The sequence below is a fragment of the Balaenoptera acutorostrata genome, chromosome 9 (assembly GCF_949987535.1).
Source record: "Balaenoptera acutorostrata chromosome 9, mBalAcu1.1, whole genome shotgun sequence".
Taxonomy (NCBI): Eukaryota; Metazoa; Chordata; class Mammalia; order Artiodactyla; family Balaenopteridae; genus Balaenoptera; species Balaenoptera acutorostrata.
Genome location: NC_080072.1, coordinates 105473499 through 105498527, shown reverse-complemented (window position 1 = coordinate 105498527; position 25029 = coordinate 105473499). Strand labels below are relative to the sequence as shown.

The 25029-nt window shown below is 58.3% G+C and overlaps 1 protein-coding gene across 2 annotated transcripts in view; it reads left to right on the top strand.

Moving 5' to 3' along the window:
• Positions 1-25029, top strand: part of KIRREL3 (kirre like nephrin family adhesion molecule 3) — a 555134-nt gene that overhangs the window by 527919 nt on the left and 2186 nt on the right. Inside the window, exons 7-15 of one of the 2 annotated variants that reach the window (XM_007183375.2) lie at positions 2107-2212; positions 7303-7451; positions 8937-9064; positions 10167-10293; positions 13708-13808; positions 16019-16217; positions 17536-17571; positions 20817-20924; positions 22363-22472. In XM_007183375.2, coding sequence (XP_007183437.2) covers positions 2107-2212; positions 7303-7451; positions 8937-9064; positions 10167-10293; positions 13708-13808; positions 16019-16217; positions 17536-17571; positions 20817-20924; positions 22363-22472 — 1064 coding nt within the window. The remainder of the gene's footprint in view (positions 1-2106; positions 2213-7302; positions 7452-8936; positions 9065-10166; positions 10294-13707; positions 13809-16018; positions 16218-17535; positions 17572-20816; positions 20925-22362; positions 22473-25029) is intronic. The other variant, XM_007183376.2, reaches the window with a different exon arrangement.

Below are 25029 nucleotides of genomic sequence, written 5' to 3'. Positions count from 1 at the left end.
GCACCAGGGTGATGGGCAGCAGCCGGGGAGAGGCTGCAGGGTTCTGGGGGGGGGGTAGCTCTCCTGGGAGGCGTGGGGAGAGTTCTCATGGCGAGTCCTGGCCTCGCATCTTTGGGACCACTGGAGTTACGCTTTAGAAACCAAGATTGAGATCACTGAAGTACTTCCCCGGTAATTAACTCTCCAGAAAAAGGCAGACAAGCCAGCTGTTCCAGTAGCAGAAGCTCGTGGTCCCCAACCCGAAGCGGGGGATAACGCGGGGAGAACAGCCCCAGCTCAGTCGCCACCTGCTACTCAGGAGCCAGCGTTGTCTCCCGTGTCCTAACACGCTGTCTGCAGACCCCGGCACAGCCCCTGTGGGTCATCTCCCCAGCCCCGGTGCCCCAGCGCTGGCAGCCTGAGCACCAGCAGGGCGCAGGGAGGCCGAGTGGCCAAAGGATCCCGGCTCCGGGGTGGGTGAGGCTCCGTCCATGGCTGGGCGTCTGCACAGGTGACTCTCTGAGGGGCTCGGGGACCACCCTGTCGTCTCGGCCAGGAGCTGGGCCAGGCGGCTGGAGCCTTGCTCCCCCCGTGGTGCCCTTCACAGGCACCCAGAGGGCTCAGCGTTTTCTCGATGGTCTCTGAGAAACTGACTTCCTCGCTTCTTTTTCTGAAGATGGGCTGAACCCCTGGAAAGTTCTCACGCCCTTCCAGCGCGTTGCTGTGCTTACTGGTGAGGTCGGGCTAGAAGATGTGGCCCCGGGGCCTGGCCAGGACGCAGGGACCAAGCCGCCCTCTTCACTCAGCCTAGAGCTGAACTCCAGCCAGACCTCCAGGCCCCGACAAGGAAGAAGGGCGGGCACTGGCTGCCATCGCCCCTCCCCTGAAGCGCAGATGCCTGGGGTGCTGGGCCTGGGCGCATGCCCAGAAGCACGAGGATGCCCAGCTTTTAGAGCAGGTCCCGAGGCTGCTTCCCCGGAGCTCAGGAGGGCCAGGCCGCCTTGGGGCCTGTCTCTGGGCTGATTCCCCGCCTCTGATCTCTGCTGTACATCCCTCCTCCTCTTGTTTCCATCTCTAGGTCACTCCATGTCTGTTTCTCCCTCTTTTCTCAGTTTCTCATTATTTTGTTTGGCCTTTCTCCCCAGCACCCTATCATTTTCTGTCTCCATCTGTTTAGTCTCCCTTGGTCTTTCTGCCTTAAGTCTAAAATTTTTGTCTGATTGTGTGCCTCTGTGTACATGTCAGTCTCTCTCTGAACCTGTCCATCTCTGCTCTCTGCTTCTCTGGGTTTCTGCCTCTTTTTCTTAGTCTGCCTCTGCACTTTCTCTCTCTCTGCCTTTCTCTGTCTCCCTCTCTCTGTGTCTCTCTTTCTCTCTCTCTCTCCCTCATCTCCATGTCTCTCCTATGTAGGCATCTCTCTGCATGTCCCCCCATCCCTTCGGCACGGATCTGTGTGTCTCTGTGTCTCCCCGTCTCTCTCCCTCTCTCTGACTTCTGTCTCCTCCACCTTCAACCATTTCGCACTTCAGAGCTGGGCTTCTTGTCATGTTGAATGAGAAAGACGAGCCCAGCGTGGGGAGCTGAGGGCTGGGTGACACCAGTCAGGACTCAGCAGAGATGATTAGGCTGATGAAGGGGTAAAAATGCCACTTTCAAGGCAACAGATGCACCAGAACCTTTACACAAAGAGACACGAAACAGACACTTCAGAGACAGAAAGTTTATATTTAAAGGGGCTTAGTGTCCACAACCCCCTCTGGCCCCTGCACCCCCTCTTCCCACCTCTCCTTTCTGCAGTGGTTTGTTCTCCCAAAGCTGGAAGGTGGACAGTACATTCTGAGGCCCAGGCAGCCCTGCTTCCTGGCTGGCCATTCATTTAAACACCGGCCTTGAATCCACAGCAGGAGCCCTGACCCCACCGCCAGACGGCCTGAATCCGGCACTTCCAGGGAGGGAGGGAGCCCCCTGCCGAGGCCCCCAACTTTCTGGGGACCACCAGGGGAGCGGCTGCTCCGACGGTCCCAGGTGGTGGGATCACTGGCCTTTACCCTCATGTTCTCCCGGGGATTGAATCCCCAGCCCGTGCGTGCAGCTCCCCACCTGCAAGGACGCCTCTTCTCTCCGCAGACCCCCCGCTTGTCAACCTGTCGGTAGAGCCACAGCCCGTGCTGGAGGACAACGTGGTCACGTTTCACTGCTCTGCAAAGGCCAACCCCACCGTCACCCAGTACAGGTAAGAGCCCTGCTGGGGAGGCCCAGACCGCGGCGCCCTGCACACCCCTCCTTGTCGCGGGGGCGTCACCTGTGGTCCTGGGCCTCCAGCGCGGTGCTTGGTCCGCTGTGGGTGTCCTCAGCACACCCGCTCACCCCTGGCCAGGCGGACTTCTCCTTTCCTTCGTGAGCACACACCCCCCCCCTCCTCTGAGGCAGAAGATTTCACTGCTTCTGTTTGAGCAGCTTGTTTACCCCTTATTTCTGAAAGGAGGGAAAGAGGCTCAGGGAAAGAAAGCTAAAACAACCCGGAGAACGAGCAGGATCACTCAGCATCTGGATTCTAGTTCTGTGCTCGCCAAACCGCTCTCCTGGTAGGGTAGGGTCTCCGGGACCACCAGCCCTGAGCGGCGGGTACCCAGAATCATTCATACCCACCGCCCCAGTGCAGCCTTTGCTCACCACACTGATAAATGCATCACTTTTTTTTACATGCCTGTCTTTCCCTGTTGACTGAGCTTCTCGAAGGCGGGACCGCAGTTTAGTCACCTAACAGCTCTCAGGTGCAGCACTTGTGTGGCAGGTACTCGGCGCTCCACGACGTTAGCTCGCAGACTCCGTAAACACATAGAGCAGCCCCTCTGGGCACCCTCCTGCCCGGGCACCATCACCACCCAAGACTTCCAGACACACAGTGGCCTCAGAGGTGCTCCGGGGGCTGACTCAGACACTCCCCTCCTTGAGGCATCTGTGCAACTCACCATAGCCCTCACCCTGCCCCGTCCCTTCCCCCAGCCCAGACCTGGTGGAAGAGCCTGGTGTCGCCTCCGCTGTCGAGATGGGCTATGAAGCCCCAGCATCAGCCAGTGCCAGGAATGCTGATGGTCCCAGACTAGGAAACAAGCCTGCCAGTGGGAGTGGAGGACAGGGGAGACGAGAGGCAGTGCGGCCCCAGAGGGCAGAACTCGAGCAAATGGGCCAAAGAGTCAGCCAGAGATTCAGGCTGGACATAGGTGGTACTCCCTGCACTGCAGATAATTAACGCTGGAACCGGAAACCCAGGAAAGGCACAGAGTCTTTATCCTTGAGAATATTTTTAAGTAGGATGAGAACCCATCTGTCCCGTCGATGTAAGCAGTCACTGGGCTAGAGGCAGGAGAAAGATCAGACGACCTTCAGGCTCCCTGGAGTCCTACAGCCCCTTAAGTCCAGGGGGCAGGTCTGGTTCGGCTGGGACAAGTGACAAAGGTGCAGAAGGAAATGCCCAAAGAGTCTTTGTTTTTTTCTGAGCTTCCACCCTGTACCTGCAAGACCTGGGCTCCATCCACAGGTGGGCTTCTCTCTGTTGTCTGCTCTCTGCTCACAGGCACTAAACACCAGGCACCATGTGCCCAGAAAAGACCTCTAATGCCAGTTTCCCTGGGCAGCCCTTCTCTCCCACTGACCCCCCGGGCAGGTACACCCACATTCACCCTCACATCGTTGACAATAATAAGGTATAAATCTAATATGGAGAGATCATCAGAAAGCAAATGTGGCAAGATATTAACAACTGGTGGATCTAGGTGAAGGGAATATGGCAGTTACTTGGGCCATTCTTGTGACTTTTCTATAACTACAAAGTTATATTTAGCTTTCAAACTGAAAAGTTAATGAGCCAGGACGTGCAGGTTTCCCCAGGCTCTGGGCACCTGTGGTTTCCCTCCATGCGCATCCTTCCCTGCAGCTCAGAGCCTGGGTCAGCCCATCACACACAGAGGACGAGCCAGAGGTGCAGGCAGGCCCCCTGCAGATATGCACCTGTTCTTACTTGCCACCTTCCCTCCTGAGCTTCCCATTAGCCAAAGGCCCCAGAAAGGCTTTGGTGCGGATCAGGCTCCCTCCAGGACCGGAGAGGCTCTCAGGGAGCCCTTCTGGCCTCCAGGAAAATGTGGGAGAGCTGGGGTGGCCCGGGAGGAAGGGGGTGCAGGGGCCATGGCAAGCGGAGGCAGACGTCTGCGCCCACTCCCAACTGGCTCAGCCCCTTGGCCTCAGGAAGGGCTCACCCAGCAGGCAGATGGTCCTTCTAGACGTGGTGTTGGGATCCGAGAGGAAAAGCCTTGAGCAAATCTCGGCACGTAAGCACATCGAGTTTTCCCAACTGACTTTGACAAGACTAAGGGTTCTTTGTTTCTTAACTTCCTTTGGTCTTGATTGCTTCCTCCTGTTCCGCATAAGAGGCTGTGATCTTGGAAATTAGAGATATGCCCTCGTCCACCCCAGCACCCAGCAAGGGGACCTGGGGGGTGGTGCAGGGGAGCCCATGCAGCTGGACTCAGCAGTCACTTTGGCTGCCCCACTGGACCAGCGGCCCGGGGCGAGCAGAACAGGCCCACGCACACCTGAAGTGCATCTCTTCCGGCCTCTCTGCTCCCCTCTGAGGCTTTCAGGGCCACCCCACCCGGCAGGTGACAGGGCGGGTCCCACCGCCCAGTGTGAAAGGCAGGGCCATTGAGAACAGCCTGTCAGCCTTGACACACCAGCCTCCTGATTGTGTGATATAAATAATTAATCCTCTTACATTTGCTCACGCCAAATTAGACATTGATTGGGAAAGGTTTCATCTGACTCCTGTTCCGAGGGCTGGGAGAGGCGGTGAAAGCAGCAGTGGTGGCAGGGGCGTAGGTGGGTGGTGGGAGAGTGAAGAGACAGGAGGAAAGAGGAGGAGGAGGGAGCAAAGCTGGAAAACAGGAGAAGACAGATGGGAGGGAAGATGGGAGGGGAGACGGGAGAGGGTGGGACTCGCTCCCTGGCTCACCCTCGGTCGTGTGACCAGCTGCTTCAGTGAGTGGTTTGAGCTTCTGGAAGGGATGCCTCCAAGGGACTTTTTGGTGTGGGAGGGGAATAAAGACGGGAGAGAGAAAGACTGGCTGAGTGGGACGTGAGCAGGGGACTGTGGGGCGTCCCCCAAAGGCCCAGCCCCACAGCTGGCCTCCTGTGACCCTGGGAGAAGACGGCCTACGACTTCCTCCGGCTCCCCCTTCACCTCCAAGGTGGGGACGGGCCCTGGGAGCTGAGAGCCGCAGCCGCACAGCCATCCGGCATCCCTGAAGTCTCCCTTCTTTGGCTCTGAGAGGGGAGGCCAGCCTGCTCTGGGGAAGAGGAGACCCATGTGACCTGGGGCACTGGGCTCCGGGCCTGAGGATGCCCCAGCAATTCTGAGACCCTCAGGGCCCCAGTGGTGGAGCTTTCACCCTTCTTACACTATGAGGGGCCCCAGACAGGTGGGGAGAAAGCCCCCTTTTCCCCAGGAACCCCCCAGTAATGGAAGAGGACTGCCCAGCAGAGCCTGCTCGCTGGGGCCAAGCCCACCCCTGCCCCAGCATCTGGAGCTGTGGGCAGGCAGGAGCAGGGGTCCGGGCAGGGCAGGAGGGGCTCACCCGCCTCCCCCCAGCCCAGCCAGCTGCCTGCTCCACCCCCCAGCATCCCACCGCCTAAATCTTCACCGCAGCAGGGTAGATGGAGTAGCGGCTGGACACCGATCCCTGGCCGTGTGTCTGGGACTGAACTCAGCCACCCCAGGCGGGAGCTGTACCTGACTATTAAGTCTGGTCATTAAATTAAAGTTAGAGATGGAAATGAGTCATGAATAATTCATAATGGTTTGTTGGGAAGCTCCTTCAGCTCTCGGGGAGCTATGGTTTGCTCTGTTGTTAAACTATAATTGTTATTATTGTCTTCTTAATAAGGACCCGATATTCATTTGAGCTAATAACTGCACACGGATTAGTCAGGCTGCCAGCCTGACGCTCCCTGCTATGCCGGGAGACGGCAGCCTCCGGGCCGGACGGGCAGGCTGGGTGGGAGCCGGTGGAGGGAAGGGCAGGAGACGGGCCTCTGTGGCCCCAGGAAAGGCTCCAAGAACGTGGTCACAGGGGACCGTGGCCCCAGGGTAACGACTGCAGGGCCAAGGTACCTGCCCAGCTCTGGTAAAGACACGCACCCCAAAACAGGCCTGAGCCACAGTAGGAAGAGCCTGGTCGGAAGTTCTGTGATTTTTAAAACGTCTTATCCACAATAGGAGTAAACCAAGGGAAGCTCTGAACTCTCTCTCCTTAGGCATCTGTAAGGAAACCTCAGCCTCACGCACACAGGCACATACCCCCCTGGGCGCACTGCCCCACAGGTAGCAGACTGCCCAGCTACCGGTCCAAGGCAGTGATCACCGCCCCGGAGCCAGGTCCAAGACACAGATCAGCCCAATTGGCCCAGCAAAGAAGTCAGCACAGCTGTCTTCCCATCCCCCCTCCCCCACCCCCATCAAACCAGTGCTGATGGAGCCCAGGCCTCTGAGGGGCAGAGCCAGGGTGGGAGGCAGAGGCTGGGCAGGAAGAAGAGCAAGTGCCATGAGGGAGGCTGAAAGGGCTTTCAGAGAGAGAGGGACACCATGAGGGGACCCCCCCCCCAGGGACAGGAGTCAGGACAGGGGGACTGAGAGAGCTGACCGAGTTGGGGAGGGAGCAGTTGGGACCACTGCTCACACCTCTCCACCGGCTTCTCGCCTCGTCTGGAAATCAAGCTTCCTGAGCCCCACGCGTGTGTACACACGTGCACGTGTGCATGCGCGTGTGTGCAGGAGTGCACGCATGTATGGGCACACACCATTAGACCTTGGCCTCTTTGGTCACGGATTTGGCTTCCTTCTTTTCCACTGTGGCCCAGGACGGTCCCCCGCCACCCCCGAGAGAGCTCAGAGCAAGAGGGCCAAGCAGTCTGGGCACTGACAGTTGGGTTAGCCAGTTGCGGTGGCCAGCCAGGTGCACTGACCCACTGAATAGTCAACCCACCGCCCTCCAGAATAACCCACTAGTCGAGTGCTGCCGGCTGCCTGGTGACCCACGGACCAGAAACCACTGCCCCCATCACCAACCCCACACCCCTAGCCCTGAGAGTAACCCCTCTGCGGAGGCTTCCCCTGAGGGACCGCTCGGGGGCCTGCCCTACGCCGCCCCTCCCTGGGCCTCGTTTTTTTGCGGGATGGATGTGTCCGGCTCCCAGAGAGAAGAGCCCCCCAGGCGGGAAGGACGCCCTCGCCACCAGAGGTCCACATCAGCCCGGGCGCCTGCGTTGCAGGTGGGCCAAGCGGGGCCAGATCATCAAGGAAGCATCCGGGGAGGTGTACCGGACCACCGTGGACTACACGTACTTCTCAGAGCCCATCTCCTGCGAGGCGACCAACGCCCTGGGCAGCACCAACGTCAGCCGCAACGTCGACGTCTACTGTGAGTGGCTGTTTGGGGGCTTCCGGGCGCACGGGCACCGGCTGGTCGCTGCTCACGGCAGGAGGAACCGTCGTGGGCTCGTTGCACGTGCCATAAGAATGCCTCACAGGCTCGTAATCCGTGCGCTTTACGAAAAGCTGCCCTCGTGTTTATCTTGACCCTCATAGTCACCGAGGGAGGGGAGTTCCCCGGCGGTCCAGTGGTTAGGACCCCGCAGGTTCACTGCCGCGGGCGCGGGTTCAATCCCTGGTCACAGAACTAAGATCCCACAAGCCAGGCGGCGTGGCCAAAAAAAAACTTAAAAGAAATAAATCACCCAGGGAGGCTGGACTTCTCATTCCCAGTACCCAGATGAGGGGATGGAGGCCCAAGGTCACGCGGCGAGTAAGTGGCACGATGAGGACTGAAAAGGGTCTGCCTCCCATCAGGGGCTCCCCCTCTTCCCCAGCGGCCCGGAGGGGACCCTCGGGGAAACAGCCCACAGCTGTGTTCACAGCGCTGAGCGTCAGCTCACCCGCTGCCCTTTACAGATTTAGAAGCACTTTTGCGAACTTTATGCCTGACCGCCCGCTCGCCCGCACCGGCCTCAGCAGAAAGTGCTATGACTCCCTTTTTGCACCAAGGGACTCATCTGGGTCTCCTGACCCTGGTTTCACACCTTTTGCTCCCTGAAAACAGCTGTCTTCACACCCTCCCGTCACCACCCCTGAAATCCCACGGCTGCACGCACTCTGGGAACCAAGGCTTGGTCTGCAGGGTACTCGGGTTAGGACAGGTGTAGGGGGGGAAGCAGGAGAAGCCTCCGTTAACAGCAGGGGCGCGGGCAACCGAACCAAAGGCCACCTGCTCTGTGGATTGAAAAAGAGGTGGGGCGGGGCTGGACTAGAGAGTAACCTGGGCGGGCGCCGGGTGTGGGGGGCACCTCCAGGAGGCCTGGCCTCCCCATTCCTTATCTCAGAGCCCTGCGGTGGCCCTGCGGGGCCCTGGGTGGGCCCAGGGAGCTGGGCCAGACGCACGGGTACCTTGACTCCCGGTCACAAGGCTGAGGCCTGCAGGAGGTGGCCAGTTGACTTGAAGGCAGACACAGAGAGATTCTGGGGTGGGGGAAGGACACTCTGCCCACACGCTGGGGTCAGGGGGGCTTCCTGGGACCAGGACAGAGGGAATGGGATGGGAGAGCCCTTGGGGGCAAATCCAGGCAGAAATGGGACCAGAGCCGCTTTCCGGGGCTGGTGCTGCCTACCCCCATGGTGGGCCCGAGGGAGGCTGGGCTGGGGGAGAGGCGTCTCCTCCTTACTGCCCAGACCCGGGCCCAGACCAGTAGAGGACTGACACGGAAGGGAAGGGAATGGGCCGGAGTGGAGGGACGTGGCACCAGTGGTGTCCCCTCTCCCAACCAGAATGGGGGAGGGAAGGCAGCAGCAAGGAGGGTCCCCAGAACTCCCGGCCCACGAGAGCCCTGTCTCCTCCTTCCTCCCATCGCAGTCGGGCCCAGGATGACCACGGAACCCCAATCCCTGCTCGTGGATCTGGGCTCCGACGCCGTCTTCAGCTGCGCCTGGACAGGCAACCCGTCCCTGACCATCGTCTGGATGAAGCGGGGCTCTGGCGTGGTGAGTCCGCAGCTCAGACCCTGGAGGGCCCTGGAGGGGTGTGAGGTCCACAGTCCAGGAGGGAACTGCCTCCCATAGCCCCTCTCACTCTTAGACTGGGGACGTTAGCCTCCCATGTAAACTGAAGGAAGAAAGGCCCCAGAAAGAGGAGAGGGAACCCCAGCTACCCACACGTAACCCCCTTGGGTCTAAACACATTCAGCCGGTGCCGTTTTGCCTTATCCTGAACCTTATAAGAAAAGCAGGTGTTCACCAAGGTGCTGGGGGTGAAAAGTCACTAGGAAGGCTTTTCAGCTTTCCCCAAATAGTTGTAACCCTTTAACTTTGGGGTTAAGCCTTGCTTTCTTCCTGTGTTCCTCTTTTAAAGTGTATGTGTTCTTTAGTGTGCATAGGAGTTTCAGACATCCCTCCTCCCAGGAGGACCAGCGAGAGCCTTGGGCAGGGAAGCAGGGGGAGAAGCAGCAGAAAAGTGACTTCTGTGTGCCAGCCACTGCACTGTCCTCTGAGCGTCACTGCCCCCATTACAGGGACAAGGAAAGAGCCTCCAAGAAGATAATTAACACCCAAAGCCACACACGTAGGCACCGCTGAAGCCGGGATTCCCACTCAGAGCAGCTGTTGCCAAAGCCTGTTTTCTTGCCATCACCCCAAACCTCATCCCAAAGGGATATTGCAAATGACTCAGGAGAGACAGATCCGGGACCCTCAAAGATGTTCAGCTGCGGGATAGCTTCACCCCTGGCCAGCCTGGTACAGGCTGGTCGGCAGACCCCCTGGATGAGAAAGCCCTAGGGGCCCCAGCCAGGGAGGCCCCCTCCTTCTCTCTCACCACCCCCCCCCCTTGCATTCCCACCCTTCAGGGCTGCCGCTGGGGCGGAGCATCTTCAGCCTCACGGGGTGCTCTGTGCCGTGGGCTCCCGCACCCGACAGCCCGCCAGGCACACTGTGTAAGAAGACTTCTGGCTCCCACCCCACCCCCTGTTGTTGCTGAGATGCTGCAGACTGTGTCCCCTGCCACCCGGCCTGCCTCTCAGCCTTTCTGGTTCTGAGACAGAGAGCGTGGCCCCTGCCCTCGGGGTCTGACCCTCCCCACTCCTCCTAGGTCCTGAGCAATGAGAAGACCCTGACCCTCAAAACCGTCCGCCAGGAGGACGCGGGGAAGTACGTGTGCCGAGCTGTGGTGCCCCGGGTAGGGGCCGGGGAGCGAGAGGTGACCCTAACTGTCAATGGTAAGACCCCACTCGTGCCAGGGCAGGGCTGGGAGGGGGCCGAGAGGGTCCTGGCATTGCCCCAAGGGGCACGCGTGGGTTCTGGGCCTCACATCCACCTCCGACTATGGGTCCATAGTGATTACATCCACCTGCTCCAGTCCGTGTCAGAGCCCAGCCCTGGGGTGACGAAGGACCTGAGTGGTTGTCTGGTCACCTCCCTCCTCTCTGTTCCTTCTAAGGGGTCTCAGCCCTAAAAGTGATGGCTGATGAATTTATTCCTGGCCAGGAAAAAGGGTCAGAGAGCTACTGGGCAACCAACATAGATCCCATATCTACCCTTTGACCATGACCTTGGCCCTGGTGGAGAATTTAAGGGGGCATCTCTGTGACTCCTCGTCTGCCTCTTCCCATTTTTAGAGCCGCTCAATGAGGAAGACCTGCCACCATCCCCACAGGGCCAAGTTCAGGGGGTCCCCTGAGGGCGGGGAACTTGTCTTATGATATGTAATAAGATCACCCCAGCAGGAGAGCATTGCCATCTCTCTCCAAGAACACAGTGTGAGTTACCAGAGGACTGGTACATGAGACATTCAGGGGACGGGGCCTGGTTGATGGGATGTAGGAGGTCACAGAGAAGCTGGGACCTAGCTCAGGTCAGACCCAAGAAGGCTGTGGCATCAGGACGGGAATTCGGTGTCCCTGGCGTTACGTGTGCTTGGGCCACGCTGGCAACCGACGCTGTGGGTCCGAGAGGGCAAGGATGCTGAGACCGCTCCCTCTGTGTTTCCAAACGCCCTCCTTCCTCTGGGTTTCGGTTTCCTTGTGAGGCCTCTGCTCCCGCGTAGCCTGTCTCCCGATCAAGGCTCTGAGCCCCAGCAGGAACCAAGCCACAGACCCACGTCTGTAGGGCCTCTGCTTCCTGTTCCAGACCAGGGCCCTAGCGCGGGGCTGAGCCAGGACCCAGGAATCAGCGCAGGTGGCGCACAGCTTCCTCTGGTCTCCGCTTTGCTAGAAACTAAAACCAGCTTGGTGCTGTCCCCGCTAGCCAGCCCCCCTCCATCCCTTTCTTTTCCTCGCCCCTCCCCAAGAGTCATGGCAGCCCCAGAGGGATGGTGAATCTGCTCAGACCCCGGAGCCGTCTGTCCGTCTGTCCGGGGCAGATCCCTGCCTCGGGAGCCTTCCTGCCTTTCCTATGTGTCCCCAGGACGCCACCAATAAATTGGCGCTGCAGGGCTAAAAATAACAGCATCTGATCGCACCTCCATATATCCATGGCAACATGGGCTGCAGCCTTTTCCTGCCGGCTCCAGCGTCTGACACTCGGCTCAGGCACCAGGGCCTGGTGAAATCAGCGGCCTCCTCCGCTACCCGCTACCTGCTACCCGCTACCCACTCTGGGAGGGCGCTGGGAGTCGTGCTGGCCCATGACTACGGCCAACTCCGCTCCGATGGCCCTGTGACCAGCCGGGCTGGGGACCCTCAGACTCACGTGTGGCCCCCAGGGTCCCCAAGCCTGAAGCTTTTAAATGAGCATCCTCATTTCTGGGGAAAACACGATAGATAAAGGAAGGACTAAAATCCGTTGGCACTTTAGACTTTCAAGCATTTGCCAACAGGGATTCAAAGCGGTTTCTTGAGGAGGGAACGCCCACCTCAAAGGGACATTCCTCTTGGATGGGACACCCCAGCCTGGGCCCTGGTGTCTATCCAGGGTTTAATCTGCACTCTCCAGGGTCCTTCTTTCCAACCCCCTCCTATGCCTCCAATGCTCTGACACAAGCTCCCCTAGGCTGCTAGGAAGAGAAACACCCAAGAGATTGGAGTGAAGCAAGGAGGAGGCAGTGTGCTTGTTTCTGAATGAGGGTCGTCATGCCCTGAGGCAGGAGGATGCAGGAAGTGGCCCACAGAAGGGAGCCGGCCAGCCCGCACATGCGTGGACTTGGGAATGGACTTGTCTATACCTGTGTCTGGAGCACAGGTGGGGAGGGGTGGTGAAGCCCCTTGGGCAGGCCCGGACTAGGCTGAAGGAATCAACACTGTGAACAAATCCAAGATGTGATGAGGTTCTCATCAGAATGCATCCAGGCCAGGGGGTGACTGCTGGCCATTGCCCTTTGGGGAATAAACGGGCCCGTGATTTGGCTCAAACCTGGGATTTGCAGGAAGGGGGAGATAAACCATACTACTGCTGCCTTCTGACTCTCCCAACCCCATCTACCCTTACCCCGATTCCTGTTTTCTTTTAAGAAGCCCTTAAATGTGTATGCATTTACCTGATCGTTTTTAGAACAGCTGATGACCACCCCACCCAGGGAAATCGTAGCTCCTGGGAAGTGAAGGGGAAAAGGTTTTACAGGATCAGCACTTTCAGCCCGGCAGCAAAACAAAGCTCCACCCAAGGTCCTAAAACGTGAAGCCCTCCTGCCTTTTGGCCAAAGGCTTCTTGGAGCTAAAGTACCTAAGAGAGGAACTCTGAAGGCCCCCTGAGGGTGGAAGCCCTTATCTTGAGGGTCCCTCATGTCTGCCTCTCCCAGCTCCAAGACCTTTCCCTTCCCAGCCTAAATGCAGTCATTTGGGTTAGTTAACAGGCAGAACTGGACAGGAAACGCTGCTGGAATCCTGGTGGACCCTCCAGGCTGTCCGAGGTGGTAAACGACCCAGGTGTCCCCAAGACATCCATAAACATGACCCATACACGCACACATGCCCGGGCGGATAGGATAATGTCAGGGTCAGCTTGGGAGCTGTGGTCCCACCTGGGCTGTCCGGGTATGTATGTGGAGGCGTGCAAAGCGATGAACTAAGGGATCTCCTGAGACACATGTGAGATGAAGTCTATGAACGTGCCCAGCCCAAGCCACGTATGCCGGCGGGGGTGGGGGGGTGATTCCCCGCTTCGTGGAGGAACTTCTTTTACTTCCCTTCCTGCCAAGGACACCGGTTTGTTAGGCAAGCGTGCCCTCTACTGGAGACACAAGGGAATGGTTTGAAATCCAACAGCTGGCTAAGGTGGAGGTGACATTAGCTAGGGGAGGTGACATTACATTCCTTCCTCCCTGACCCCTCCCCAACTCCCTTCTCAGGTGTACCGCCTCCTTCATAAAGGTTTCCCCACCTGCCGGGTAGAGTTCTCTCTGCTGTGAAGTCGGTTAGCACTTTGCCTGGTGCTCACCTCCCCACCTCCTGTGGCAGCTCTTGGTGTCTCTGGGTGTCCTGACTTAGAGGCACTCACTCACAATCCCTTGAGAGGTTTATGACTGAAGCCTCATCTATCTGAGTCCCCTGCCTTGCCCGTCACCTTGCATATACAGGCCTCCAGTAACTGTTTGCTGAACGACTGAATGAATGTATAAACTTCTGAACTTGCCAAGAGGGGCTCAGCCAGGTCCCACCCCCTCCCGAATCCCTGATGTGATGCTGTCTCCCCAACAGGACCCCCCATCATCTCCAGCACCCAGACCCAGCACGCCCTCCACGGGGAGAAGGGCCAAATCAAGTGCTTCATCCGGAGCACGCCGCCACCCGACCGCATCGTGAGTGCCCCGGGGCGGGCAGGGAGGGCCAGTGGCACGGCCCCCGGGCTGGGCAGCCTGGCGGGTCACCTCTGCCTGCAGCCGCTCCACCATCCGGCTGGTCAGTCTTGCCTCTGCACTGCCTTTCCCCGTTGGGGAAAACTACTCCTGCCTTGTATCTCTTGGAAAGGCATCACGAAGACAAAAATCACAGGCAGTCTCCTTTCTCAGGACAGGCTGTGCTCCTTGCCTGCAGGTGTGTTTAACTCTTCTCTGCCTCTCAGCTGTGTGCCAACACAAATGGTTCCAACCGAATTCTGCATCTTGGGGGCAGAGGGCAAATGAGGGCAGCAGAAGGGAAAAAACCGATTTCTTCCCTTTCCTGGGTTCAAGGCCAGCCTTTAGCAAAATCGTAAACAGGATGCAGTTCATAGTCGGCAGACCTCTCTCTGCGCCTCCACAGTCCTCCTCTGCTTTGATGCCCATGGAGAGCGCTGCCCCAGTTAGCAAGTTTTCCCTCTGAAAGCATCACTCCATTCTCCCCGCCCCTCCCTCAAAACCCTCGTCCCCCGCAGTGCAGCTTGGGCCGCCTGACTGGCTCACACGTAGCCCTCCCAGGTACTTGCATTTGTAGAAGTGGGGGTCTCCCACCCAGGTTCCGCTGACACTGGTAGAAGCTGGGGTGGGAAAACGGAGAGGCGAGCATCTCCCCGTACTGTTGGGTGTCGGGGGAGGGGTGGAGACACTGTTGTCGGCAAGCCCAGTGCCCAGGCGGTCCTGCCAGAAGACCGCCCAGGTCAAGTTCACAGGGCAGTCTCACCTTTCCCCAGGGCGGCAGCACCAGAAGGGGCGTGGGAGGCACACGCCAACAGCTAAGGTGTCACCCTGTAGACGAAGACCTTGTTAGAGCGCTGGTGCGTTACACACTTCCTCAGGCATTCAGTTCATTCACTGTCTGAGTCACACAAAAATGGCAAGAGTCCACATGTAGAACTAATGCCTACGCCTCCCTCTTCCCTTCACTCTAATCTTTTTAAAGTGTTAAGTGTAACACGTGCCGGTGTCGATAATATCCTGTTCACTCCTGAGCATAGTCACACTGTCTTCCTCTTCGTGGAAATGGAACTCTAGGCCAGGGGTTCTCAACCTGGGCGGTTCTGCCCCCAGGGGACATTTGGCGACACGTGGAGACATTGTAGGGTGCAGCTAAACGCCCCACAGAGCCCAGGGCAACACGGCGGGGCAGGCGGCGACAGTGTACGGGAAAGGGCTCTGAGAAGAGGTAAACGCTCACCGGCCGAAACCAAGCTGCACTAAGGTTCTCACAACTGCAACTCTCAGAGCGTAACGTTTGAACAAAGACACACACAACGTAACCAAACCAGACTCAGTCAGCCTGGGGCTGGCCTTCACCACCATCTGTCAGGGGCCCCAGCTGACGGAGGGGCTCCCGTCGCCCCAGAGTCCCCTGCTTGCCTGGGAAAATGTTCCAGCACAGAGCCGCGTAAGGCCCCGTGTCGTTGGAAATACCCTCTGTGGCAGCCCAACCTCTGTTTGTGTACATGTGTTGGCAGTGTGGGTGGGGCGGTAGGTGTACCCGTGTTGTGTGTGTGTGCTGTGTGCACACGTGTCTGTGCTGTGTGTTGTGATGTGGGCGTACTTGTGTGTACACATGTTGGCACTGTGGGTGGGGCGGTAGGTGTGCCCGTGTTGTGATGTGTGTGTGTGCTGTGTGCACACGTGTCTGTGCTGTGTGTTGTGGGCGTACTTGTGTGTACACGTGTTGGCAGTGTGGGTGGGCGGTAGGTGTACCCGTGTTGTGACATGTGTGTGTGCTGTGTGCACACATGTCTGTGCTGTGTGTTGTGACGTGAGCGTACTTGTGTGTACACATGTTGGCACTGTGGGTGGGGTGGTAGGTGTGCCCGTGTTGTGATGTGTGCGTGTGCTGTGTGCACACGTGTCTGTGCTGTGTGTTGTGACGTGGGCGTACTTGTGTGTACACGTGTCGGCACTGTGGGTGGGGCGGTAGGTGTGCCCGTGTTGTGATGTGTGTTTGCGTGTGCTGTGCTGTGTGCACACATGTTGTGGCGTGCGCGTCGACCTGTGCCGTGTGGCGGTGAGCATGAGCGTGGGCCTGGCAGCGTCCGCCCGGGAGCAGGGAGGCGGCACGGTGGTCCTGGCGGGGTGGCTCTGGCGGGATGTCCTCCTAATTCTGCGCACCTGGGCAGGCCTGGTCCTGGAAGGAGAACGTGCTGGAGTCGGGGACCTCGGGCCGCTACACGGTGGAGACTGTCAGCACCGAGGAGGGCGTCATCTCCACGCTGACCATCAGCAACATCGTGCGGGCCGACTTCCAGACCATCTACAACTGCACTGCCTGGAACAGCTTCGGCTCTGACACGGAGATCATCCGGCTCAAGGAGCAAGGTGGGGCCGCCAGAGCCGCCAGGGCCGTGGACTGCGGCCGCTTCCCGCGAGGGCAGGGCCCCAGGCAAGGTCCTCCAGGGCCCTGGGGGGGACAGCACCTACACAGTGCGGGTGGGCGGGAGGCCGTTCCTCCCCTGCCACGCAGCCGCTGCCGGCCGGCCAGCTCCCCCGAGCCCAGGGGCACTGGCCTGCACCAGAAGCGAGCAGGCGGAGAGCTGCCCGGGTGGTGTCCCCTCAGGAGGCGCCACGTCGCCTGAAGGCCCCGGCTTCCCTGCTCTCAGCAGTTCCCTGGGGCCCTTTGGGGGCGTGATCTCTGAGCAGTGTCCCCACGGGGATGCACCAGGATGGGCGTATCGGGGAGCCTGGCCCAGCCCGTTAAGACAACAAGCCAGTCCAGGTGCCCCAAACCCGAGGGTGCCCGTGCCAAGCTAAGGAGTGGCACTTGAGCTGTGCAATCCCTGGTGTGCGAGAGGACTGGCCTCAGGCTGTCTGCAGCTCCCCAGGGGGACACAGGAGACACTTGGACCGCTGTGCTCTGACGGAGACCCCGGCCGGCGGGGCAGCGCTGGGCAGAAGGGCGCAGAGCTCGGAGGGACTCAGGCTCGGAGGGCGGGGAGCCTCAGGGGGGCACGGAGGGGGTTCCAGAGAAGCGAGGCAGCCAGCCAGGGGCACACCAGGTCCTGAGATGGGCTGCAGATCTAGCCCCTTGGCCAGCGGGGGTTAGTCCAAGACAGGCAGGAACGGTCCAGGGGGCCTCGGCCCTGGCGGTCTCCGACCCCTCCAAGCTGAAGCCCCACCCACAGGCTGTCAGGCCTCGGAAGAGATTCTGGGCCAAGCAGGTGGTCTCAGCTGGGCCCCTGGGGCCGCAGTGCTACCCTCTGGACCACGCATTGCTCCCAACCCCTCTTCCCTAATAAGTGCTGCTTCGCTAATGCTTTGCACATAATTTGCATAATATCATCCACACATCATCCCAACCCTCCCGGTCCACTCTTGCTTCCCCTCCGTGTCTTCCCCTCAGTGCCCCACTCCTCTGCCCGCCCCTTAGTGTTCTCACCACCACCCCCTCCTCAGAGCCAACTCCCACCCCAGCCTTGACCTCTCTCTCTGGTCCCACCCGTCTGGAGTCTCTAAGTCAGTCTGAACGAACTCCAGGTTCAGTTCGGCCAGCCCGGATCGGTGGAGCATCCTGGAGACGTGAGGCAGGAGGGAGCCCCCAACCACCCCAGACCCTCCAGAGGGCCGCCCCCGCCCCCAGTCCCACCCCACCCTGGCCAGCCAGGCCCTGGCTGTGGACGCTTGCTTTATTTCCAAACAGGTTCGGAAATGAAGTCGGGAGCCGGGCTGGAAGCAGGTACGAAGGAGACTTGAGACTCCCCGGGATGGGGGAAGGGACTGCTGGGCTAGTCGCGGAGGGAGCCCAAAGTGTGGGTAGGGAGGCCAGGGCAGCCGCTAACTTCTCTGCCCTCCCCCCCGTCTTGAGGCTTTAGTGCAGTCAGAGCAGCAGGGAGAGGGTCTCCAGGCAGCATGGGTCTAGAGACCCCGGAGGCCTGTCTCCGCTGCCGCTGACCCCCGCAGGCTCCTCGCAGCCCAGGGCACTGGCTCTTGCCCCTCCCCGTCTTTCCTCCGGCCCCTCCTCTTCTGAAGCCCTGACTCCTCCCCCCTGGGGTCAGCTCACCCCGCCTGACCCCCGCTTCTCACCATCACCACCAGCTTGGCCATCGCTTCCGAGAACACCTGGGCCGCCCAGCCCGGCTGTGGCCTGCCATAATCCATGCTGACCCCATGCTTTCTGCTGGCTGGCTCCTCCCCGCCCTCCTGCATTCCCCGGGGAACTGTCATCCCACCCCCGGGCTGAGGCCGCTGGGCAGTGCCTCTCTCCCCGGGGACTCGGCAGCAAGGGGGTCACCAGGCTCCCTGGGTTGAGTTGCTCTCTCTTGGGACCCCACAGGAGACAACTGCCCCCCGCCCTCCAGGGAGAAACCCAGAAAAGAGAATCAGGATATGGCAAGCCAGACCCTACAGGGTCGACAAAGGCCATGACGAAGATGTGGGGTCCCCTGCCCTAGTTCTCCCGCCACACCGGCCCAGAAGGAGCTTCAGCAAGTCCCTGGTGGGTCCCGCTCACCCCCTCGCCTCTGGGCGGACGGCCCCTTAAAGAGCGACAGGCCGGGCACAGGCGGGCTCAAGGGGGGCACATGGTATCAACGCCTGCCGTGTTCTCCCTGACGCCCCTCAGGGCCACTCCTGGCGCTGAGCTGGTGTCACCCTCTGTCTCCATCTCTTCTGTGCCTGCACCCTGGGTCCCCCGCCCAGGACCCTCTCCCTCTGCCCCCGCCCACCCACTCAGGACAGTCCTCCAGATAAGATGGCTACCACCACAACCCCCCAGCTGTTAACAACTTAAGGAAATGCGGACGCCAGAGGCAGAAGCTGCCTTAGATATCGCTTCCCTGGTTCTCTGGTTTCACAGACCTTGAGGCCCAGAGAGGTTAAGGACCCTTCCACCGTCATCCTTTGGCTCTGAGCTCAGCTGAGGCACGACCCGAGTTTTCCAAGGAAATTCCCTAGGAATCTAGGAGAAACTAAATTCAACTCAAATCAATAAAATTCAAAAGCACAGAAGCAATGAACTTCCAACGTGGCTTTCCTTTCCTAGAGGAATTCAAACCTGGAGACAGAACCATCTCACTGTCAGAGCAAGCTTACAGGGCTGGCCGAGGTCAAGTCCATTGTCTCACCCCTGACTGTTGAGACCAGCCCAAACGCCTCCCATTTTCAGTCCCCGAGTGTTTGTCGCACCCACCCCCTCGCCGTCGCCTCCCCTGCCACCCCTACAGGGGTCTTAGGCTCCAGTAGGCAGGTGATGAATGCACCAGTGTGCCTGTCCTGGGCTGGAAGGAAAGCCCCAGCCTGACGGCCAACACTGCCAACCATCGGACACGCGCTCCTTCCGGGAGAGGGACCCCACCCCCTCCCAGCAGCGTCTCCAGGGGCCAGGGTCTGCGGGGTTCTTCCTTTCTTTTGCTCTTTAAAGAAAACGACAGTGAGAGACGAGAGGCTAACCTCCAGCTCAGGACAGATACCTGGAGTCCCCAGTCATCCACACTGAGAGCGTGGGTAGGGGCAGCAGCTGAGTCTCAAAAAGGGTCTTTCCTATCCTTGCATCTGCTGCGGTCCTCCTTCCCACACAGACACGAGGGCAAAGGCTTGGATCAGTTTGGGTGCCAGGCTCTGTGCCAGCCTTTACCTGCCTGCATTCACCCATCTAAACCCCAGACACCCGCCCTGAGGCAGGCACTGTAATTATCCTATTTTACAGGTAAAGAAAAGAGAGAGAGGTAAAGTACATTGCTCCGGGCTGTACAGAGGATGTGAGATTTGTAGGATGCCATGGGACGCAGTTTGCGGAGCTGGGCAGGATGAGGGGGCGGATAAGAGGAGACGCGGATTTGCACTGGCTCTATGGCAGCTGTGTGTCCTTAACCAAGTCACTTGACTTCTCTGGACCTCAAGGTTTCCATCTCTAAATGGGAGGCTTGGACTCTCTGAGCCCTAAGCTCTCCTGCCCCTGCATTCTCTAGTTCTATCCCCCCATGGACTACTCAGGGCCCCACATCATATGCTCAGGCCCCCTCTGCAGACACAGAAGGGTCAGGACTGTCTGGAAGAGCTCCCACCCCAGCCTAACGTCACCCTCCCCACCCCCATCTCTACTTGGCTAGGGCAGGAGACAGACTAGAGGAACTCAGCAGGGAGTGAAGCTTTGTCTAGCTGGAGTTCCAGGTGCCTCTCTGTCGGGGTGGAGTGCCGGGATTCCTGCCCAGAGGACTGGCCCAGGAGAGGAGGGAACAGGACTGGGCATCTCTCCTTAAAGAGGTGGGGGGAAGGACTTCCCTGGCGGCCCAGTAGTTAGTACTCCGCGCTTCCACTGCAGGGGGCACAGGTTCGATCCCAGGTTGGGGAAGTACATGCCATGCGGCGCGACCCAAAAAAAAAAAAAAAAGGGAAGAAACAAGAAAAACAGAAAGAGGTGGAAGGAGCTGTGATCCTGCCCTCCGGCCCCTAAGACGTGGCCTCTGGCAGTTACCACCTGTGATGCCCAGGTCCTGAGGGGAAGCTGCCGCAGACCTGAAAACTCTCCAAAAGCTGCTGGTCCATGCCCACCCTCTGCACCTGGGAAAGGGGAGAGAAGGAAAAAGCGAAGCGAACAAACAGCGGCAGTGACCCTGGTCGCTTTCCAAAGAAAAGCCAGGACTCAACGACTCTCCTGGCTTATCACCTCGGAGAGCTCAGTGTACCAGCCTTGCCTCTCACCTCCGACGCTCCCCTCCCCTCCCTGTGTCTGCTTGCCTCTCTCCCCCCACCACTGCTGCCATCTTTCCCAGGCCCTCTCCGCCACACCGTGTCCCGCCCAAGCTGACCCCTGTTGGACTGTGCCCGCGCCTGCCCAGGCCCCTGTGGCCTTTCCCAGGAGCGCCCGCGCGCAGTGATCTGGCCCCAGCTCGGCAGGGGCTGCGCCCGAGGAACTGGGTGAGATCTTGGGGGAGAGCGGGCTATCCCAGCTCCCTCATCAGCCTGCTTGCTTCTCTCCCACAGAGGCTGTGCCGATGGCCGTCATCATCGGGGTGGCCGTAGGAGCTGGCGTGGCCTTCCTCGTCCTTCTGGCAACCATTGTGGCCTTCTGCTGTGCCCGCTCCCAGAGAAGTACGGGAGGGAGACCCGGGAGCTCAGGGAGGGGGACAGAGAAAAAGGCCAGGCTTAGACTGCCCCGGAGAGCAAGTAAGCAGGCGTACAGTGAGCAGGGGCCCTACCAGTGCTGTGAGCTGTTGGGGCAGGGATGGGTCTCGTGCATCTTTTCACATACAGCGCTTCGCTCGGCATCTGGTACACAGTGGGCGCTCCACTGCTGTTGAGCTGGACGGAAGTGAACTTCATGCAGCAGGGCCATCAGCTAGCACCTCGGATTGAACATACGCAGCACTCTCCACCCATCGGGAACTGTATTGAAACCCAGGGTGCGGGGTGGGGGGAGGTGATCTTTGCCCTCCAAGATCTGCTAGTCGAACCAGAAAAGCAGGTCACCCACACAGGAAAAAAAAAGGCGTTCAAGGAATTGCTTTGTGCGGACTCCTAAAGGTCTTTTAGTCGTTGGCCATAAAATGCTGGTGTTGATGCGCTCCTGAATCGTGTGGGCCTGGAGTCTCCGTCCTGGGCGTAGCTCTGAAGTTACGTGTGCTAGACAGACACGTGAAAGGGTAAATGGGACAGTGGAGACGGTGGGAACAATAGAGACTGTCTTGTGGTCCCGCCTCTTCCACCCCGTGACCCTGGGCAAGCCACAGCCACTCCAGGCCTCGGTTCTCTCCTGTGTAATAGCAAGGGGTCGGCTGATGTGACTTTCAGGGCCCCACCCGGCTCTGACATTCTATGAGCGTAAGGCACAAAAAGAATAATCAGGGTAAGCCTGCTCCCTCCTCTGCTTGGCAGCCTTCACGTGTTGGAAGAAGGTTGCCTGTGTCCTCCCCTCCAAGCTGAGCAGCCTTGCTCTCTTGAGGGCCCCCAGTGATGCGGTCTCAGGCCCTCCCCCACCACCCACTCAGTGGACATCATAGGGGAGCATATTTCAGCAGGAATTTTCTAACAGAGCTCTCCAGGTATAAATGGGCTTCTTCCTCTAGAAGCCGTAAGCTCCCCATTACGGAAGCTGGACCACTAGTGCAGGGACGTTTCTGCTTTGGGCGGGAGGTTGACCGTGGGATCTCAAGGTCCTTTCTAACAGATGTGTGATTCTCTGGACAGACAGATCAGAGCCTGGCAGAGTAGGTCAGGGAAGACTTCTAGAAGGAGGTGAGGATTTAGTAGGATGACCAGGTGGCCGAATGGCTGGGGATGGCCACCCATGCCACGGGAGCGGCAGGGAAAGGCTGAGGGCGGTGCAACCAGGAGGCAGCAGGGAAAGTTCTCTGAGGTCCCAACAGCCCACGGCGCGTCCAGACAGGTCTATTACCAGGCGGGCCCTGAAACGGCTGAGTTCAGGGGCTGGAGGGTCCACTGCAGGGGAGGGGAGAGCTTGACATCTCAGGCCCTAACGCCTGAGATGACAACTGATTCTGTCATCTACACTTTCCTATTTTATGTCCAGATCTCAAAGGTGTCGTGTCAGCCAAGAATGACATCCGGGTGGAGATTGTCCACAAGGAGCCTGCCTCTGGCCGGGAGGCTGAGGAACACCCCACCATCAAGCAGCTGATGGTGAGAATGTCATCTTATCCCCGCCCCACCCCGACCTCTGTGCCCTGAAGCTCCCAGAACCAGAGGCTTCTTGATGCTCTAGATGCTCTTGAGAAGCAAAGCATCAGCCAAGATGTGCTTCTCCGCCCGTAACAGGCCAGGCATCTACAGGCAGACCTAGGAGACACTGTGGGTTGGGTTCCAGACCACACTAAAGTGAGTCACGTGAAACTTTTGGTTTCCCAGTACATGCAAAAGTTATGTTTATGCTATATACTGTAGTCTATTAAGTGTGCAATAGCATTATGTCTTTAAAAAGGTACATATCTTAATTAAAAAATACGTTATTGCTAAAAAATGGTAACCATCATCTGAGCCTTCAGTGAATAGTAACATCAAAGATCACTGATCACAGGGACTTCCCTGGCGGTCCAGTGGTTAAGACTCCGCTCTTCCACTGCAGGGGGCACGGGATCCCACATGCCGTGTGGCGTGGCCAAAAAGAAAAAAAAAAAAAAGATCACTGATCACAGATCCCCATAACAAAGATGATAATAATGACAAAGTCTTAAATTCTCGAGGATTACCAAAATGTGACACAGAGACACAAAGTGAGCGGCAGATGCTTTTGGGAAAATGGTGCCCAGAGACTTGCCCTCTGCAGGGTTGCCACAAGCCTTGGACTTATAAAAAATGAAATATTTGTGAAGCGCAATAAAACGAAGTGTGCTCGTATTCTCCGCCAACAAAGATTTATTGTGTGTCTACTATATTGTGCTTGGGGTTCTCGGAGACTCAAAGGCATCTAAGATGCAGTCCCAGCTTTCAAGGGACCCACTGTCCGGTAGGGAGAGAAGATGTGCATGATTGCCATAAGATGTTGTGATATAACACAGAATCCTCCACACATAGATGTTATCAACATTCAGTACATGCCCTGCTCCCCCCATCTCCCCAGAAGTCTGCAACAAGCATAGGTTCCTCTTTGGGAAGTGGATTGCTTTAAACTCATAACTTCTCCAGCAACCTCAAGGCCACTTCTCCTCCTGATCCCCATCGATGGACCGTCACCCATCCATCTGTCCAAACAAAATCCTGGAAAACTCTGCTAGAAAACTCTGGTGCCTACTGTGTCACGGTTATAATATGTTGGAGTAGCAGCAGCAAGCAGGTGGGTCAAGAGCATGGGCCTCTCTGTGCTTCAGTCTCCTCTTCTAGGAAATGGGATGAAGGTCATGGTACATGGGGTCGGGGTGAGGGCTCAGTGGATGAACCCCTGAAGAGGCTGGAGCCAGTGGAACACAGTGAGGGCTCAAGGAACGGTAGCTACTTGCTTTGCTGTGAAATCACCTGTTTCCTTATCTGTCTCCACTAGATGGTGAGCAAGCTGCCTTACTCATCCCTGTGTCCCCAGGGCCTTCCACGGTCCCTGGCAGATGCTCACCAACGTTTAGTGAATTGAACGGACGTTTTCTCTGCTGCTCTTTTTCTATCCAGTTGATTTTCAGGTCCCGACAATTCCACTTCAAAATCTTTTCAGAGCTGTGCCCCTGCCTCTTCTCCACTGTAACTCCTCAGCGCAGGCCTCACCACGGCTGCCCTGGTCCCTGACATCATCCTCCCAAGTGGTCCCACATTCTAATCTTTCACCACTTTACTCTCCACCCTCCAGAGTCCCACAAAGGGTCCTTCTAAGATGCAAATCTGATCCTGTTACCGTCCTACTTAAAGACCCTCGGTGGCCCCAGATCTACTGGATAGCCCAGCACCAGGCGGGTCATCAAGACCCTTCAGCAGGAAGCGGCTTCTGGCCTGTCCAGCCCCATCTTCCTGCCAAATGCATCCAGCCCTTCAACACCCCGGAGAACTTGCAGTTCCCAGCCCTTGAGTCTTTTACACCTCGGAGGCTTTGCACTGCTGTTCCCTCGGCCCGTAGATTTTGTCTGTTGAATTTCACATTCTCCTTTGAGAGTCAGCTCAAATGTCACCTCCTCCACAATTTTCCAGGCTTGCCCCACCACGGCTGGCAGAGCTATGCACTTTCCTGGTGCTCTCCCCAAACACTTTGCATGTTCCTCTTTCATAGTGCATTTCTCTAATTACACGTCAGCCTCCCCAAGTATCCCAGCGTTCCTCAAAGGCAAAGGGACAAATGTCTACTTCGCCCGGACCTAACATAGTGTCTGACACAGCTGAACGGTCAGTCTTACAAGGGAGGGGACCACAGTCCAGACCTGGGCAGGAATGGACGTCTCTGTTGATGAGATTTATTGAGTCTAGTGTGGAAGTACCCACGCCTGTCCTTCATCCCCTGGGGACCTTGCATTCCCTCCCACTGGGATATTCTGACTGCCTCTGACTGTTTCTGCACTGTTCTCCAGTCCAGACCCTGAGGGAAGGGGGGGGGGGTCACTCAGTCGTCAGTTAAGAGTGGGAGATAAAAAGAACCCGCTGAGGGCTCCCCCTGGGGAGACCTTCCTTCCGCCACTCCCTTCACCCCCGGCACCGATACAGCCCCAACACTGAGGAGAGGCGGGCGGAGAAGCTGAATCTGGTGGAAGAGAAGAACTCAGTCCAG